The sequence below is a fragment of the Phaseolus vulgaris genome, chromosome 9 (genome assembly GCF_000499845.2).
Source record: "Phaseolus vulgaris cultivar G19833 chromosome 9, P. vulgaris v2.0, whole genome shotgun sequence".
Classification (NCBI taxonomy): Eukaryota; Viridiplantae; Streptophyta; class Magnoliopsida; order Fabales; family Fabaceae; genus Phaseolus; species Phaseolus vulgaris.
In genome coordinates, this window is record NC_023751.2 from 32,510,031 (window position 1) to 32,529,761 (window position 19,731).

At 27.3% G+C, this 19,731-nt stretch overlaps 1 protein-coding gene across 1 annotated transcript; it reads right to left on the reverse strand.

Annotated features, from left to right (window-relative positions):
- Window positions 1-1,318: 1,318 nt before the first annotated feature.
- Window positions 1,319-1,717, reverse strand: LOC137822408 (glutaredoxin-C1-like). Its single transcript, XM_068627294.1, has one exon. It carries the CDS (start codon window positions 1,715-1,717, stop codon window positions 1,319-1,321), a length of 399 nt encoding a protein of 132 aa, XP_068483395.1.
- Between the last annotated feature and the right edge of the window lie 18,014 nt (window positions 1,718-19,731).

A 19,731-nucleotide genomic window follows, 5' to 3' on the forward strand; every position in this document is an offset into this window, starting at 1 on the left:
CTTCTTCCATTTCTTCAACACGAATCACGGTCAAATTTCATATCCTCCTCATCATTTCGTTCAACATTTCCCAAACCATACAATATGCAAATCCATCACCATTTTCTAACCGTTATACATCAATTCTCAACACTTTCATCACCATAATCATTTTCTCTCCACACCTTCTCTCACTTTTAATCCGCATGCCATGCCTTTTTTCTTCCAACATTTATCACTATCAAATTTACACTCTCTATTCAGAATCAGAAATATTAATTTTGGGGATTTTTTAATAATATATGAGAAGATATTAGCTAATTGCAACGATCATGTTCTACAAAATCTATATTTAATTTACTTATAATGGAAATTATTGAACGGGTTGATTATTATTATAAATGCAACTATATATAGGTTCGTAAACAGTTTTCGTTTTTAATTAAAAAATATTATATATGGACTTGATTGCTATTAATGAATAAATTAATTAAAATTGCTGATTTATATAAATGTGTTTTTGTAATTTTAATATTTTAACAGTAATTTTTTACCCTAAAATAGTGTCAGAGTAAAATACTGATTTTTAAATTTTTTGGCTATTTATCATGCCATGACCATGCATGACAGGGTGAGGTCATTCTGCAGCCTTCCCTCAGAAAAAATAACAAACCACAGAAGAAAAAGTGAACAAATCAAGATACCCAATTTGGCTGAACATTTGTTTTCAAAATCAGCATAGCAAGCGATGCATGCTACAAAAGCCCAATGATGATGATTTCCTTATTCAAAGATAATAAAAACATGATATTATATATAAATACAGTACACAACAATTGTTTTTTTCTTATTTTTTTAATCTTTTTATATATAAATTAAATCCAAAAGCTTTTTCCTTATCTCAAAATTGTATTCCAAAAATAATTAGTGTTAAAATATCTCTCACACACCTTCATAACCTAATGTGCTATTACTTGTCTTCACTCCCTTCCTCCTTCTTCTTCTTCAAAGAATTTGCATGCATATTTTTTTCTTTTATATATATTATTAATTCCAGTAAACATATATTTTAATTAAAAAAATCATTATTCTTTTTTTCTAGCAAAAACAGGACTAATAAAAGCTTTGTAAAGATGAGAAGATTGAATCAAAATATTGATGAATTATACATAAGCATCTATATTGTTCATATTAGACAAACATGGATAGAAATATTTTGGGTAGAACACAAATAAAATTGTGTAACACCTATTCATCTACCTATTTTATATTCATATCCCTATATAAGATACCCTAATGGAGATTCACATAATCTTTATATATAAAGAGTGAATTCAATTCAAAGCCATAAAGCTCCAGCTTCTTTGAGGAGTGGAACCAGGGTGCCATTTATGTGGCTGGCCATGAGGGTCTGCACCCCACCAAGAAACTTGCCGCCAATGAAGACAGCAGGAACGGGCTGATGGGCTCCAGCAAGCTGGTGGAGGACGGAGCGGATTCCGGCACCGTTGGCCTGCTCGTCGAGCTCCACCACGGTGGGGCCAACGCCAAGGCTGAACAGGAGGCGCTTGGCGACGGTGGACATGCAGCAGTCGCTCATGCTGAACACCACCACGGCGTTGCATGACACCAAGTGGTGCACCATCTCGTAGGGTCTCATCATGTTGAGCCCCAGTGAGAGGGAGGAGGAGGAGGGTGGCGTTGGCTCCACCTGAGTGACGGATTTCATGACTTGCATGTTGGTATGGTGGTGAGAGCTTTGGTAGGAGGTGGTGAGAAGAATTGAGAGAAGAAATGAGAGGAGTGTTGGAGATTATATAGTGTGAGAGATGTTACATGTTACATGTTATTGCATGGAGGTTTGTGTAAGGTGGTGTGGCATGAGTCAAAGTAGGAGAATGAGAGTGAGTGAGTGAGTGAGTCCAAAGGCACAAAAGGAGTGAGTTTGATGAGGAAAAGATGAAAAGGAATATTGAGACATAGAAAGAGAGAGAAGATCACACTTTTTTTGAAGAAGGAAAACAAGAAAACAAGAATTCAGAGGAGACTGACACACTTCATACATGCTGCTCATGAATGATGAGTAACTCATAAGCAAGGCAAAAGCTGCTACACATGCATACCACATATATATGTTTACTCAACTTTTCTAATTACTCTCTCAACCTATTCTTCATTGCTTCTTATGTTTTTGTTTGAGAAAACAAGTTATGAATCTTGTGTCAATCATTAATTAGTTACTTCAAATCTTCCATGCTTTTTTGTTTCACCATTTGACAATTAATCATGAAGTTTTGTTTTTATACTTTGAATAGGATAACACATGATTAGATGGTATTATATGGAGTTAGTTTAGTGGTTTTTAAGTTTTTTGTTCAAAAGTTAATTATTTAGCTCAATTTCCAATCTAAGAAAAAAAAATACATTATGAACACTAACTTATAACTTGATTGAAAAAACTCTTCTATAATAATTTGTAATAGAAAAAATAAATTTATAATTTAAAATTAATTAACTCATCTATAAATTAAAAAAACAAATTTAAGAATTAGAAAAAATATTCTTTATTTTTTTTACAAATTAACTTATGTATAAAATAATTTTAAGGAGAGTTCATTTTTTTTTCTTTAAATTTCTTCTACTAAAGTATTTTAACGAGATATTTGTCCCAAATAAAATTAATTTTCCTATTAGACTGAGAATTTTCTTTATAATATTTATATTCTGAATTTCTATTTCTGATTCCCTACAATATCTATATATCACATCTTTTTCGTTTTTTTCTCCCTTCTTAATAGTCATATATATATATATATATATATATATTTTTTTTTTATTGAATGTTACAAACCTCCTTCTTTTTAATTGATTCTTCATAAGTGACATCCTTATTTTTAATTGATTCTTCATACTAAGTTTATGAAGTACGTTAATTGTATTTTAAAATAATTAAAAATAGCTTTATTTTTTGTCTTGTTTTGAGTTGTGAACATTTAAAATATATTTGAACATTTAAATAGCTGATAATCTAGTTTTTAAATGGAGATTTATTTAATTCCCTTAAAAAAGTTTGATAATTATATGTTATTAAAAAAGTTAGAGACAAATTATGATGTGAAATTGATCTTACAACAAATAGAAAAAAACAATTTCTATAAATCACATAATTATAAGATTTTATGAAAAATTATAAATGTTGTTTTCGGTAAGAGTTTAAGTTTGTTGTGTCCAAGTTAGAGTCACATTTTTGTAGTTTAGGTTATTTAGTTTTCAAATTTTGAAAAAAATACAACAATTACATCTTCTTAATTAAATTGATGCTTCGAAAACACAACTTCTTATGAAATTGCCAATAAATATTAAAATTTAATGACAAAATACTTTAATAAATTTAACTACATGAGATTAAATTAATATTTTTATTCCTTCAAAATAAGTAAATTATTATAAAAAAAATTGGTCAAAAGTTAACTTTAATAAGTAAAAGTTGAAAAAAAAATTAATGAATAATATCATATTTGGATTGCACATTCTTTAGACTTTCACACTAATTCATTAACATAAACTTTTAAAAAATTATCGATTAAATTGATGTTAATTTATTATTAATTTTTAATTAAAATATTTTACTCTCAGTTAAGTTGACACTAATGGATTTTTATTTTAAAATCTATTTATTTTAACTTCAACTTTATTGACGTTAAATGAAATATATTTTGAATATCAATTTACTTTGCATAAGTGCGACTGACAGTAATGGTAATAATTTAAAAAAATAAGTTTTTCATAGAACACTCGATGTTTAACAAAAGTATACATGAACAAAAAAACTAAACAAAAGAATTTTTTTTGTAGTGGGTGAAGGAGATGAGTGTGGATGATTGTGATAAGTGTGGATAAAGGGAATGATTTGGATGAAGGAGATGTTTGTGAATGAAAGAGATGAGTGTGAGTGAAGAAAATGAGTGTAAATTAAGGAAATGAGTATAAATGAAAGAGATCAATGTGAAGAAAATTATATAGACAAACATGATGTTCAAGGTGTTTTATAAGAGAGTACATGTGGAGAAAGGTTTTTGTATTTCTAGTATCAAGTGATCATGGTACCGATTTCAAAATTGGAGAGTTTAAGATGTTTTGTGAATCTTATGACATATACTACAATTTCTCTTCACCAAAACCATTTAAACAAAATGAGATCATGAAAAGAAAGAACAAAACTCTCCAAGAGATGACTAAAACTATGCTTGAGAGTTAAAGTATTAACGCATTTCAATTTATATTCACGACATATTTCACTATCATAGAGATTACAACATTAAGTTTTTGTCTTACAATAAAGTCTTTCTCAACTCATTGTTTACAAGGGACATAAGTTGAACTCAACAATTCTCAATTACTTTTCAATTGTCGCTACAGGTTCTTATATAGTAACATAACTACCATAACTAAGTTTCGTGCAACACATATAATCATGTGGAGAAGATAATGAATAGTGAGTGATTTTCATTATTGAATTGAAACACCATTAAGACAACTGCTTAAGATAGTATTACTCTCGGTAAAAACTAAGAGACTATATGTTTTATTGAGAAAAATGATACTAGAAGACGCATGTCTTCTATTAGAGATTGTGATGAAGTTTGAAGTTAGATAGTTTAAAATTTTTTATAAGATTTTACTAAATCAATCTTTACTCATTTTTTTTTCTCTTATCAAATTTCTTTTGTACAAAAATATACTAGACAGATTATATTTATTGCATTCTTTGTATAGATACTTAACTTTGAGTCTCCATGTTCATAATACATTAGCATCTTATTCGCACTTAATTTTCCTCATTCACATTGATGATATATATTGCTAATATAACATATGGCTCTGATTCTATAATGTTTGTATGATCTGATGTCAATCGTGATATACGTTCGGATTCACATATTTTGATTTTATAACATAACCTTTTCAAGAAGACTAATGTAGAGACAATAGGCTTTGAGAAGAGAAAACCTCTTTCAAACATGTTCATCAGAAACTTCATTGGCAATGTTCCTATACTACAAACAAACATGGTATGGTTCTATTTTATGATACGAGACTTTTACTGGGAGCTGTCATTAGCAGTTTTCATGTGACATAAATCATGCTCTACCTATGCCGGGCTTATATGTTCATTCAATCAAAATTTCTTTGTCGTTTAACAAAACTGTTCCTACAAGACCTAAACCCTGCAGAACACTTTCTCTTATTGCAATCTTCTCGTCTTTCCGGTCTTTTGGTCAGTCTTCTTCCAGCTGGGTCTCCTTTGATCTGGACACGATAGGAGGAGTATCTGCGAAGACACTCTGACGATCAAGTCACACCGAGAGCTAAGTACCTTGGGTGTTGTGCCCCTTCTGCTATTTATACTGCTCTAGATGGGCTATGACTGCTATGGACCTGCTTTAGAGTCCAAACGGATGCCCAATTGTGCCTTAACCGTGCTTATCACTTAAGTTGGTTTGTTTATACTTAATTATGTGTTTAGCTTTGCATCTTGTCGTCTAGTCGACTTTGTTGTCAAAAACTAAATTTCGTTTCTACATCTCGTTGTGTTTTGCTCTCTTCAACCTCATTCACGGTGTTTAAATTTCAGAACTAACATTGTTAGGTAATGGAGCAGATGAACTTGCAAAACCTGCTCTACACTACCTCTGGTCTCAAAAGCAGAAACCACTGCAAAGAAGCAGTAGTATCAGAATAACCCTACATATGCATACAACTGTAGGATACATTAACACATTGTTGTGCTTTGAATATCTGGAGAAACGTTTATACCTCTTGTTCTTTCAAAACCCATTTGCATAACTTGTTCAGTTTCAGAATCTTTTGCTTGTTTCTGTCTCTTTCTTTTCCTTGACTAGATCATAACCTTCATACTGACGAGAGTAATTAGAAACATTGTTTAAGAAAAATAATATTTTGAAAGTCAAAACAAGTGCAGAACAAACAATATTATAATAATGTAACGATATGAGGAATAATGGAAGGTGTCATCCCATTTGAGCAAGGTATTTAGAAAGAGAAAGCAGAGAAAATAAATTGGATAAACAATAACTCACTGAATTTCATTTCTTCTCCTTTTTCGTGCTTTTTCAATTTCTTTGCTTTCTCCTCAGCAAGGAAATCAGTAGCACCCCAACATCTTGATTGTTTATCCGCAGTGCTTACTTTGAATCACGTTCAGTAAAGCCCCATGCTCTTAACAAATGATAAGGCTTATCTCAATCAATTTCAGAACATTTGAAGCTAGAGAGATGTTCAGTATTCACTGCTTACTTCAAAATTTTGGACTCTTAAAAGTTTCTAATTCTTTAACTCATGATGAAGTTTAAAAATAGTAGATAGTTTGGATAGACTTTGTGGAATTAGCGTGGAGGTGGCATTAATATGGGTAATTCGATATCGGTCCGATAACGGGTGACTCGTACCTCCTCGAGTCGAGAGTGACAACTCGTGTGTGAGACAACATATTATGGGTGGTCCAATAACGACCCGATAGTGGATGACCTGATAAAGTTAAGAAACACTTGTTAGAATAAACTTAAAAATAACTCTGATATTATATTATGAAGTGGACTTTAAATAAAATTTATATCCACATAAATAATGAATTATCTCAATCTCTTGTCGACGTGAGACCTTTAACCTATATTATTTGTAAACTAAAAGTTAGTAATTTGATTTTGAAGTTGCAGAAGTAGAGATAGTCTATTTGTCTACTTGGACGAATTAATCTATATATATATAAATTCTTATTACCTTAACTTCTATTACTCTTACATTTTTTTTTATCCCTTTTAAAAAAAATTGTAAATGCGTTTATAACATGTTAGATGACCCTCTACTAACGTTTTACAGACCACTTAAAAAAGGTTTTTTAAAATGTGTTTTATTATTAGCTCTATTTAAACTCTCTCTATTTATAAAGCTAACCTCTTTTTTGGACGTTTATTCTTGATAATCTTGTTAAAATTGAACGAAATAACAAGGAGATAATGTTCAAAATTTTAATCGGCTAATATGATACATTATTGAATCAATTAAACCAATTCTAACACCATACATTATTTATACACTTTTAATGATGTTGTATTATAAATTTGAATGATATATAATAATATTTAAAAAAATGAATTTAATAATATTCAATATTTTTAATAATTATAAATATGTTAAAAAATATTAAAGTCAGGTTACCGACTTTAATAATATTAAATATATTTAATAATTATAAAAATGTTTAAAAATATTAGAAAAGACTTAGTCGATTTTAATAATATTAAATATATGTTTTAATTTTTTATTTTTTAGAAAAATATGTGTTAGTATCGGTTAAACAAATATTATTATATTTATGATCATTAATGTAAATATAATATATATTTTATATTTATTTAGTGAGAGCTTTATATATTATAAGTTACGTTTGATGCTAATTTATATGTTATAAAATATATATTATTTTTAATCTAAATGTCTTGATTTAAAAGATAATAAATCTTCTCATTTACAATTTTTTTTCTCACTTTTTATATAAATCTCCTCACACTTATTTTATTCATCTATATTTTTCTTCTTATCTTTATCATTCACACTAATCTTCTTTCGCACACATCTTATTTATCCACACTCATCTCATATAAGGGTGGGCAAAAAGTCCAAATTGTCAAATCCAATTCATAATTATCCAAATCCATATTACTTTTAAGTCCATTTAAATGGATTTATCTCAAATCCAAATCTATATTTTTAGATTTTAAGTCCAATTCATTTAATTGCATTTGGATGCATTTTTGAATTTTCCAAAATGAATTTTGGGTTGGATTTTAAGTCCAACCCATGTCAAGTCGCGTTAGTCGGTTCAACCCAGGTTGAGTCGTGTTGGCCCGGGTCTGGGTCGACCCGAGTCCAAGTTGTATTGAGTTAGCTCGAGCCTAGGTTGTGCCGAGTTGGCTTGGGTCCAGGTTGTACCGAGTCGACACAGACCCATGTCTAGTCGAGTATATCAGGGCCTAGATCGAGCCTTTGGGCTCAAGTCGAGCCTAGTTGGCCTGGGTCCAGTCCAGCCGAGTTGACTCAGGTCCATGCCCAACTGAGTCGACCTATGTCCAGGTGGAGCTGAGTCGACCTGGGTCTAAGAGGAGCCAAGTCGATTTAAGCCGAGGTTGAGCTGAGTCGGCCTGGTACCAGTTTGAGCCAAGTTGACCCGGGTATAGGTCGAGTCGGCTTGGAACCAAGTCGAACTGAGCATAGTACGAGGTCTAGCTGAGTCAACCTGGTACAAGGTCGAGTCATGTCGGCCCCCGGGTTGAGTTGATTTAAGTCAGCTCAGGCCAAGTTGAGCCAAGTCGACCTGGGCCATGCGAGTCGAGACGGGTCGGGTTAGGTCGAGCGAAGTCGACCTTGACCAGGTCGATTCAAGTCGACCTAGGCTGAGTTGAGTTGATCCCACGTCAGGTTGATCTCACATCCGGTTTAATCTAATTGACAAAGTGGATTTAATCTAGATTAAATCTAATTTAAATGGAATTGAAAAATCTAATTAAATTTGATATAGTTAAAATGTATCTGGATTTTAGATTCATTCTAGTTTATTGGATCTGGATTTGAAAATTTCAATTCATGACCACCCATAATCTCATTCATCCACACTTATATCCTTATTTCATGTACATTTCTTTCATCCACACTCCTTTTCCCAACTCTTTCATTCTTATTCATTTTCTTTATCAACATTCATATTTTTCACCCACAATATTTTTTTTATTTTGTTAAAAATGGAGGTATTTTATGAGATTTTTTTCAAAATTACCGTAATAAACATCAACAAAACTAAACAAAATTAATTTACTATTAAAAATATATATTTTTTAATGTCAACCGATACTATCTATTGATAAATTTTGTGCCAAATAATCCAAAAACAAAAATAGTCCAAAGTAGTATATTAAAAATAGTCCAAAACACAATCATTTTATGTCAAATAGAAACATTTATTTCTTAAAAAAAATTATTAAAAGATTGAGAAGAAAAATTATCGTTGTGGTGTTTTCTTTTTCTCCCCCTTTTCCCTTTATAATCTGAGAAGCTTATAAAAAAAGTGAAAGCAAAAAGTATGTATAAATACAAAAAACAGAAAAGAAATCACCATATCATACTCCGTCTAGTTAGTGGCAAGATAGACCATTTCACTTTTTTTTTTTCTCTCTTTTTACATTTTTTTATTGCGTATTTAACTTTTCCTTTCGTTGTTCCCACACGTGTCCCAAAATCCATTGTTGGTTCCCACTTTTTAATAGGAATGAGACATAGATAAATGGTGAGGACCAAAGCTGAAAAAGAGTGTCCACGTTTCTGAATATTATGAATGAATGATGGTAATTAACCTTGGCAAATATGAGGTGGCTACTTTGAAAGGTGATAAATAAAGCTTCATTTTTCTTCCTTCTTTGAAGAGAATCATATTGTGAAAAAGCAAAAGATAGTAAGAAGAAGAGGAATGAGAGAAAGAAGGGTATGGAAAGAATGAAAGGAATTAGAAAAGGGGAAGGAAAGTAGGTAAATAAAGGAAAGCTATTAGGGTAAAGTAATGTTCTTAAAAGTGATTTATGACAATTTTCTGAGACTCAAGAATCATCCATAATCCTCTCTAAGGAAACTTCTAATACTAAGACTCTGTGAGAAAAGAAAAGAAAAACTAGGTTTCATGGTCTCAAATAAAAATGTAGGAGAAAAACTTGTAATAATTTTGCATTCAAACTCAGTTAAGAGAAACATTTGGTGGAAATTATACTTTAGGACATTAAAAGTTTAGATTCCTATAATACTTTGGATTTTTTTTAAGAGAATATAGTCAAGTACCACCCAATGAGTTGAATTATACTTAGAACCAAAATAACTAAAAGAAGTGTTTTTTTAAAGCATAAATATTAAAAATAATTTTAAATTTGCAAGACAAAAATAAATTTAGAGCATATATATAATGGTTTTCATTGATTGTATAAATTATATTCAGTTGCACACAACCATGACTCTTAAAGTTAAATTTCTTTTAATGGGAGAAAATAATCACATCCTTGAGTATTACTCTAACACAAATCATTGTTCATTGTACACAACTTTTCTCTACACTTTTAATATAGAGATTAATCTTTATGATAATTGAGAAAGATGAAAGAGGGGTGTTGTCTTTTCCCCCACTTTCAAAAATTTTAATTTTAATTTTGTAAAAATTTGGTACTCTTATTCTTTTACGAGATAGTAAAACTTTTCTATTTCTAAAATTGTGCAAATTAGTTTTTTTTTTCTCTCTTTATTTTTCATATTTGTATATAAGGGCATTTGGTATAAGAGGCTTCTTTAATTTTCAGAATTATGGGCAACGTCTACTTTTAGCTTTTGGCTTTTGTCGAAACATTTGGTATATAGCTTTTGACTTTAAAACATTTTCGTATAAACATATATGTTATGAAATAACCGTAACCTCAAATGAATGATTGTTCTATTTGGATTTTTATTCTCTTACTAAAACCTAACTCAAATGACCACATGCATCGAATAGTTGACTCAATTAGTAAGATAAAACAATATCCATGAAAAATGTCTTTACTAATATTGGTAATTCTTTGTTCATACGATATTATTTAAAATTATATATTCCAGAAAAAAACTTTATAGCCTGATGTGTTTATAGTACTTTACAAAGTTGTTTTTGGATTATTTAATTTTGTTTTAGAAAATGTTTAATAAATTTTTTTATCCGTCCCTATTACAATGATCTTTTCAAGAATATTAATTTGAGATTTTTTTTATAAGAATTGAGACACTCTTTACTGATAAAATAAAATATTTTTAAGTTTCATGATTTTGAATATTCACAATTTGGTCTATTTTTAAAATATGTAAGTTTATATTATTATAGTAATATGTAACATTTGTTTTTATGTCATGTGAAGTTTTTATTAAGAATATGTTACGTGTTTTCCATATCACCTATCATTATTAAATCGTGCTTATTATTAATTTGACAGAAAAAAATATTGATTTGTTTTAAAAAAATAAATTAAATTGAGAACATTTAAAATAGGAAAAAAAATATATTAAACCTTTAGGAAATGTAAAGATGCCAACATGAGTTATGTGATATACCTCTCACATATGAGTAATAGTTTTCAATATCATTAAAAAAATTATTAAATAATAGAGAGAAAATAAGTAATCACTTTATTTACTAAATTAAATATTATTTTAGAGATTAAAATAATTATTGATATCTAAAATAAAATTTTAAATTAGTATTTAATTAGTTAATAATTAAAATTTTGATAGTTAATTTGATACCAATTTAAAAACTACTTTACAGATTTTTTTAATAATAAAAATTAATTTAGATACTAATAACTTTTTTATTCTCTAAAATATTATCCAATTTAATCGATAATATATTAATTAATTACTTTTTAGTTTTTAAAATTAGTTTTTATTTAATAATTTTATTGTATTATAAGTAAAAAAAAAACAAATTATATATTTTCACCCATATGATCACATGCCAAATTTTGTTCAAAATCTAGAATGAAATAAGAATAACGAGAATAACTTATGAGGTTTGTGTGATGCTAATTGAGCATTAGTTTCACTTTATTTTGGTTCCATGGGCAATTATAACTATGGTTCTTGTGGAGTAAAGAACATGGTCAAGTCTAAAGATATATGTGAATTAATATTGAAATTTCAAGCTTTGAATATCTGAAAACTCATGGCAAATGTTGGATGCAAATTTTTAAAGGGTTGAGTTACGGGTAAAACTTTCTTATTTGATTATTCCTTTGAAGCAAAGCACTTTGAGAATCATAGGATCATTCAGAATTTGTTCCAAAAGATGAAGAATGAAGTTATATTCTCATGAGATGCATGTGTTTTGAAGTATCACCATTCAATTGAATTTTTCAAAGAGCATAAGAGCTAAATATGTCATAACAAATATATAAAAACACGTTATAATTAAACTAGCGGGAACAGTGAGCGTATGTGTATCCGCATTTCTTATTTTTTCATTTATATATATATATATATTTATGTTTAATATTAAAGTTTGAATAAATAATAATATTATTTGTACATTTATCTTAACAATATAAATTTATAGTATATTATAAATAAAAAATGACATTATCATTATTATGTAAAATTATTATACTTTGTATGAATTGGCTTAACCAATACGAGTAATTGATCATCATTCTAAGTGTTTTATTCTTTACAAATTTTATTTCCTAAGAATGTCACACACATTAACCACTTTTGCAATTCAAAACCGTTCATCTTTTCCAGTATTTCCACTAATATTTTTCTTTCTCTCAAATTTGAAGAGAGATTCTTCTTTCTATGCAACTGTTTGAAAAGTAACAACTTTTTCAATTCAAAACCGTCTCCAACCTCTATTTCAATTTAAAATTGTTCCTCCACATATATTACATATTCTAGAGAAAATAAGAAATGACAACAATGTCCATAATATAATCAAATATTTATATAAGGATAAAATAGGGAAAAAATTAAGAGTTGTTTATCCCTTTATATATATATATTTAATTAAATATGTTTAAAATAATTAAATAATTATATTTTTTTATCACAATAAATCAAATGTAATATTATTTTAATAATGTGATTCTTAATGAGTAAAGAAATTGAAGTTATTAATTTATAAAATAAATTAAACATCTCTATTGGAAAAAATAAAATAAAATGTATACATTAAAGAAATAGGAAAAGTAAAATAAGATAAATAAAAGAGATGAAATATGAAGAAAATTAGCAATACACATTTCAGAAACTAAAAATTAGAGTTTTTGAAGCATTGAGGAGACGGAATACATGGTGAAGTGGTTGTGATGAAATGTGAAGAGGAACAGTAATACATTGTTTCAGAATCTCAAAATTAGAATTTTGAGGAGGCGAGAGGCATAGTGGCAGTCAAGGAAGATTGTGCGCTTGCATTTAGATGTTGGAAGGGTCAACAATGAAGGCGTTTGCTCACGCTGAGCATCACAGCTTGGAACTTCTCGATTTCTTCTTCTCTATCTCCTTCTTCCTCTTGTGCTCGAGAAATATGAAAGAAAACGCACCAAAATTGAATTTGTTGAAAGAATACCAAAATTGAATTTGCGCGCACTTGGGACTCTGTAGAAAGAATATCAAATAACATCAGACAATAGTTTTTAAGATGTTTCTATATTCTTCCACTCTCATAGTTTTCTTATATATAATTTTTTTTGCCTAAAAAAAAGTAACCGTGCATAAACCCACATTTCACCCCTCTCTCTTCACTCTTCTCTAATAAAACATATCAATCTCTCCACTCTCCTGCCCATTAAGTGAGAACAAATAAAATAAAATTTTAAAATTAAAAAACGCTTATTTAATAAAGAAGAATATTAGTTTTAAAACAGAAAAGTAACTCATTTCTCCATTCACCTGCCCATGAGAACAAATAAAATAAAATTTTAAAATTAAAAAACGCTTATTTAATAAAGAAGAATATTAGTTTAAAACAAAAAAGTAACTCATTTCTCTCCACTTTTAAGTAGTGAGAACAAATAAAATAAAATTAAAAAACTGTTTTGTTAACTTCTAAAATTATAAAATGTCCAAATAACCAAAATAAATTGATAAAACAAAAATTAAGTAAGGATAAAATAGGAAAACAATTTAGAGCAATTAAAGTGGAGAATCCAAAATGTCCAAATAACCAAAATAAATTGATAAAAAAAATATTAAGCAAGGATAAAGTAGGAAAACAATTTAGAGCAGTTAAAGTGGGGAATCCCCTTTATATATAGGTATAGATAAAATAGATTAATGAGTGACTAGAGATAAAATAAAATGAATGGGTGGATAACTGGAAATAAATAAAATAAAATGAATTACTAAAAATAAATTAAATAATATATACCTATATATAAATGGGATTCCCCTCTTAACTGCTCTTAATTTTTTTTCCTATTTTATCCTTATATTAATATTTAATTTTATTATTGTATTATGGTCATTGTGTCATTTCTTATTCCCCTCTTAACTGCTCTTAATTTGTTTTTCCATTTTATCCTTACTTAATAATTTATTGTATTAATTTATTTTGGTTATTTGGACATTTTATAATTTCAAAAATTAATAAAATAATTTTTTAATTTTAAAATTTATTTTATTTATTATTATTTGGAGAGTGGAGAGAATGAATCCACTTTCTCTCTCCTATATAGGTACCTACTCCCCACTTTCTCTCTCCACTACTCTTTAACTTCTCATTTTAATGTTATTAAGAGAAATTATTTTTGAAAAATAAAAAAATACTAAAGAAATAAAAAATGCGGATACACAGGCACGTCCGTGTGTTCCCGCTAGTATTAATAAAATGGATTACTGAAAATAAATTAAATAGTATAAATAAAATGACTGAAAATAAATTAAATAACATAAATAAAATAAAATATGATCAAAAATAAATTAAATAATATAAATAAAATAAATTTATTTATGTATAACATAAATTAAAAAATATAATAAAATAAAATAAACTAGTGTATAACTACCATAGATTATTTAACATATTTTATTTTTAAATTTTTAATTATTATTTGAATTTTTTTTAATTATTATTTGTAAATATTATTTATGTTCATTATTGATAATTATTATATGATGTTATAATTGTAATTAATGTTATAAATAAACTACAATGAATAAGACTTAAACTTAAATTTTTTTTAACCATTACGACAACAAATTTTGTTTACATGATTATTATTATATTTATTAATAGGATTATTAATATTAATATAATTATTAATATTCTTCATATATTTAATATCATTCATATTATTATTTAAATTAATAACATTATCAATAATTATAATAATGTTATTAATATTTTTAAATATTAATAATATTATTAAATATTATTAATGTTATTAAAATTATTAAAATTATTTAATATTATTAAAAATTATTAATATTATTAAATATTATTATATTAATATTATTAAATATTATTAATATTATAAAAAATTATTAATTCTATTCCTTTATTAACATTATAAATTATTAATATTATAATTAATAGTATAAATAATATTATTTATATTATTATTACTAATATTATTCATATTATTAATATTATTCATATTATTAATATTATTAATATCACTAATATTATTAATATATTAATATTATTAATATATTAATATTATTAATATCATTAAAATTATTAATACCATTAATATTAATAATAATAATAATAATAATAATATTCATAGATTAATAAGGGTTTTAAAATCATCGTGGAGTTGTGCATGTTTTATGTGATGAAAGTCTTAGAAATAGAAAGAGAAGCACCGAGGTTACTAATTAATTACAAATCATTAAATAAAGTATTAAAATGGATTTGATACCCATTATTATTTAATAAAAAAATACATTGATGTCACAATATTCTCAAAATTTGATTTAAAATTAGGATATTATCAAATTTCTATAGAAGAAAAAGATAAGTACAAAACTGCTTTTGTAGTAGTCTTTGGACATTACGAATGGAATGTAATGTCCCATGGAATATTATAAATAAGATATTTTATCCTTGTGAAATTTTCTATAGTATATTTAGATGATTTTTTAATATTCTAAAAAAATATTAATGAACATAAAGAACATTTAGAAGAATTTATAAAAATAATTAAAGAAAATGGATTAGTGGTTTCAAAGAAGAAGATAAAAATATTCCAGACAAAGATCCAATTTTTAGGATATGAAATATATCAAGGTACTATCACACCTATACAAAGGTCATTAGAATTTACAAACAAATCCCCAAAAGAAATAAAAGAAAAACAACAGATACAAAGATTTTTAGGATGTGTAAATTATATAGCAAATTTTATTCTCAATATTAGAATAATTTGTGCATCATTATATGCAAGATTAAGAAAAAACCCTCCAACCTGGAATGATGATATGACCAAAGCCATAAAACAAATAAATGAAATAGTTAAAAAAATTACCCTATCTAGGAATACATGATCCCGAAGCCTTTCTTATCGTAGAAACAAATGTCTCTGATTTAGGATATGGGGGAATTTTAAAACAAAAAGTTTCAGAAAAATCAAAAGAGCAAGTTGTTAGATATAATTCAGGAATCTAGCACTCTTCTCAACAAAAATATCCTACTATTAAAAAAGAAATACTTTCAATAGTTTTGTGTTTACAAAAATTTCAAGATGATTTATTTAATAAAAGATTTTTAATTCGTACTGATTGTAAAGCAACTCCAAGTGTTTTAACTAAAGATGTTCAAAATCTGGTTTCTAAACATATTTTTGCAAGATGGCAAGCTTTATTATCCTGTTTTCGATTTTGAAATAGAACATATTAAGGAAAAAGATAATTCTTTGTCAGACTTTTTAACAAGAGAATTTTTACAGGCTTCAATATGAGTATCAATCCAAGAGGAAAAAATGATTATGGTCCTCCACTGGGATCAAATAAAGCATCTAGTTCAATAAATAAAGCTCAATACGGTTTCCCACTGGAATCCAATAAAGCCTCTTCATCAATACAATTAAGACCATCTTCTTCATTATCTTTAAGACCAGCAACACCCACAAAACCAACATCTACCTTAGCAGAAATTATAAAAACTCCTTCTCAAATATCGAACCTATTAATCCCTTCAAATAGGTTTATCCCGCTATGTTACCAAAATGTACTAGTTAGTCCAAAATACTTTACTTGTAGAACTCCTATCCCAACAGATTCTCCAAAATCAATACCTTTAGATGAATATCTAGAAAAACTTGAAAGTATGTCAATATTGATATTAGAGAAAGCATGGATTACTCCAAACCCCAGATAGATAGCTGAAAACCTATTTCCCCGAGACTTCCATTATTTACCAATAGACTTATGCAAACGAAGAACATTTTAAGAAGTTATATTGGTGGATACAGAATCCATAGAGATATCTCACTAAAAGGATGATAAAGTAAATATCCAATTTTCTAAAATAAAGATTTTGCAAGTTTTAACCCCTCAAGAGTGGAACCAACCTCTCCACAATAAAAACTCGCTTTCAAGGAAGTTTGATCCGCAACAATACAGTTATTATGATTATATGGATGCATGGATCAACGTGTTACTTGTTTCTTCAGAAAAAATTCTTGGTTCATCTGATTTAAAAAGGGAATATCTTTAAAATTTCCAAGATGGTTTATAAAGTGGTTTGTTGACTTTGGACCATTACCCTCAATATTTCCAACAGAAATAAATGAAGTGTATTCGTATTTTCAACAAAACTATACTTTTGTACCGGGATATAGGCTTATATCTTTTATAACCTCTCAAGCTATTACTTGGATAGTAGTATGAGATTATACTTTTGTACAACCATATGAAGGAGTTGAAATTAAGATGTTATCAAGAAAGATAAAAATTAAATGGTGGAAAAAGTTCAATAATAAATTAGTGTGTAAGCATAGGATTCAAGAATGGATAAAGCATAATGCTGGAAGCAAAGATAACCCTGCACCCAAACAAGATGCATTATTCTTAGCAGAGAAGCAACAATTAATGATAGCCTTAACGTCAACAACCTCAAAAAAAGAGTTTGAAAGAACTCTCCAGAAAGCTACCTCTTCAAAAGCCTCAAACAAAGCCAGTACCGACGACGAGTCATCTAACGAAGACAAATACTATTGAAGATTCCATTATCTGTAAAAAAAACGCCAAGACCGACATCAAGACAAATTAAAAAGAATAAAAAAACAGCAAAAAGAGCATCCGGCAACAGTGAAGGAGCATCTGGAAACAGTGGACGTGATTGAAGTCAAAAGATTTTTTAAAGAAAACAACACTGCACAGAAGATTCTTCAAGATAATTATCATTTCAAATTTGAAAATAAATGTTTGTTTGTTTGGACAATAATGCAACACCCGTTGTTGTATCTAATATAATGTGCCTATATAAGGAAGCCCTTCCAGATGAGAAGGACAGAGTTAGAGAAGGGTAGAGTTGAGTTGAGTTGTGAGTACTATCTGAAGTTTGTGTGAAAATTTTATGAAATAAACTTGTTTTCGAGCAACTATCTTCATGGTTTGCGCAAGTTTTTTTTTGCAATCTTCTACTTTTTTCCAATACAATATTTCTTATTCATTTACTAAGTAAGTTCTTTTATTACATGCATTATTATTATTTGTTTTGTTACTTCTTTTATCATGATTCCTATGATCCTAAATATGAATATGACCCTGAACAATATTTGGTATTTATAAAAATAATTAAAGAAAATGGATTAGTGGTTTCAGGAGAAGAAGATAAAAATATTTCAGACAAAGATCCAATTTTTTGGATATGAAATATATCAAGGTACTATCACACCTATACACAGGTCATTATAATTTACAAACAAATTCCTAGCACTGGTGCAAAAAAGCAAAACGAATGCGGCTATTTTACATTTATAAGGGCAGCTATATAATCGCATTTGATGAGCACGCATTTGTAAATTCGATTTATAAATGCGGCTATTTACATAGCCGCATTTAGAGAGGCGTTTAGGGTTTCTTTTCTTTTTCGCTGTTGATTGGGTTTCTAATCGCATTCGTAAATCAAGCGTTTTGATTTACAAGGGCGGCTATAGAAATAACCGCCCTTGTAAATCAAGCGTTTTGATTTACGAGGGCGACTATACAAATAGCCATACTAGTAAATGAACTTAATCACAAAAATGCCACCGTATTTTTACGAAAGTGTTTGAGCACAAAGCCGCATTAAATAAACCGCACTTGTTTATATATTTTGCACTAGTGTAGAAGAAATAAAAGAAAAACAACAATTACACAAATTTTTTAGGATGTGTAAATTATATAGTAGATTTTATTCTCAATATTAGAATAATTTGTGCACCATTATATGCAAGATTAAGAAAAAAATCCTCCAGCTTAATATTATTAATATCACTAATATTATTAATATCATTAATATTATTAATATCATTAATATTATTAATATCATTAATATTATTAGTATATTAATGTTATTAATACCATTAATATTATTATTAATATTATTTATATTATTTATAATATTATATTAATATTATTAGTTTTATAATGTTAATAGGATGGTTATAATTATTATTATTTATGAATATTAGTTATGATTTTATAATTATTTATATATATAGATAATATTTTTAATATTATGTATGTAATTATTATGATTAATATTATTTATATTATTTAAAAAATTTAAACTATTAAGATTATTTATATTTTTAATATTATGAATAAAAATATTTATATTAATAATAATATTAAATTTGTCTATGGATAGAGATTTGTGAGTAATAATTTGTATGTAATGTTAAATTTTTTATACGAATTTGGATAAGTGAGTAATATTCGTAAGTAATGCTAAATTTACCTATAGATTCAGATCCTTAGATAATATTTATAGATAATACTATTTTTTCTACGAATTCAGATCCGTTGATAAAAATTCTATAGATAATAATGTTTTTTATATATAAATAAATAAAATAAAATAATATGTAATTTATGATAAATTTAAATAAACAATTAAAGTTAAAAACAAAAATTATAAGAAATAATTTTAAAAATAAAAAACAAATAAATAAATAAAATGATAAATAACTC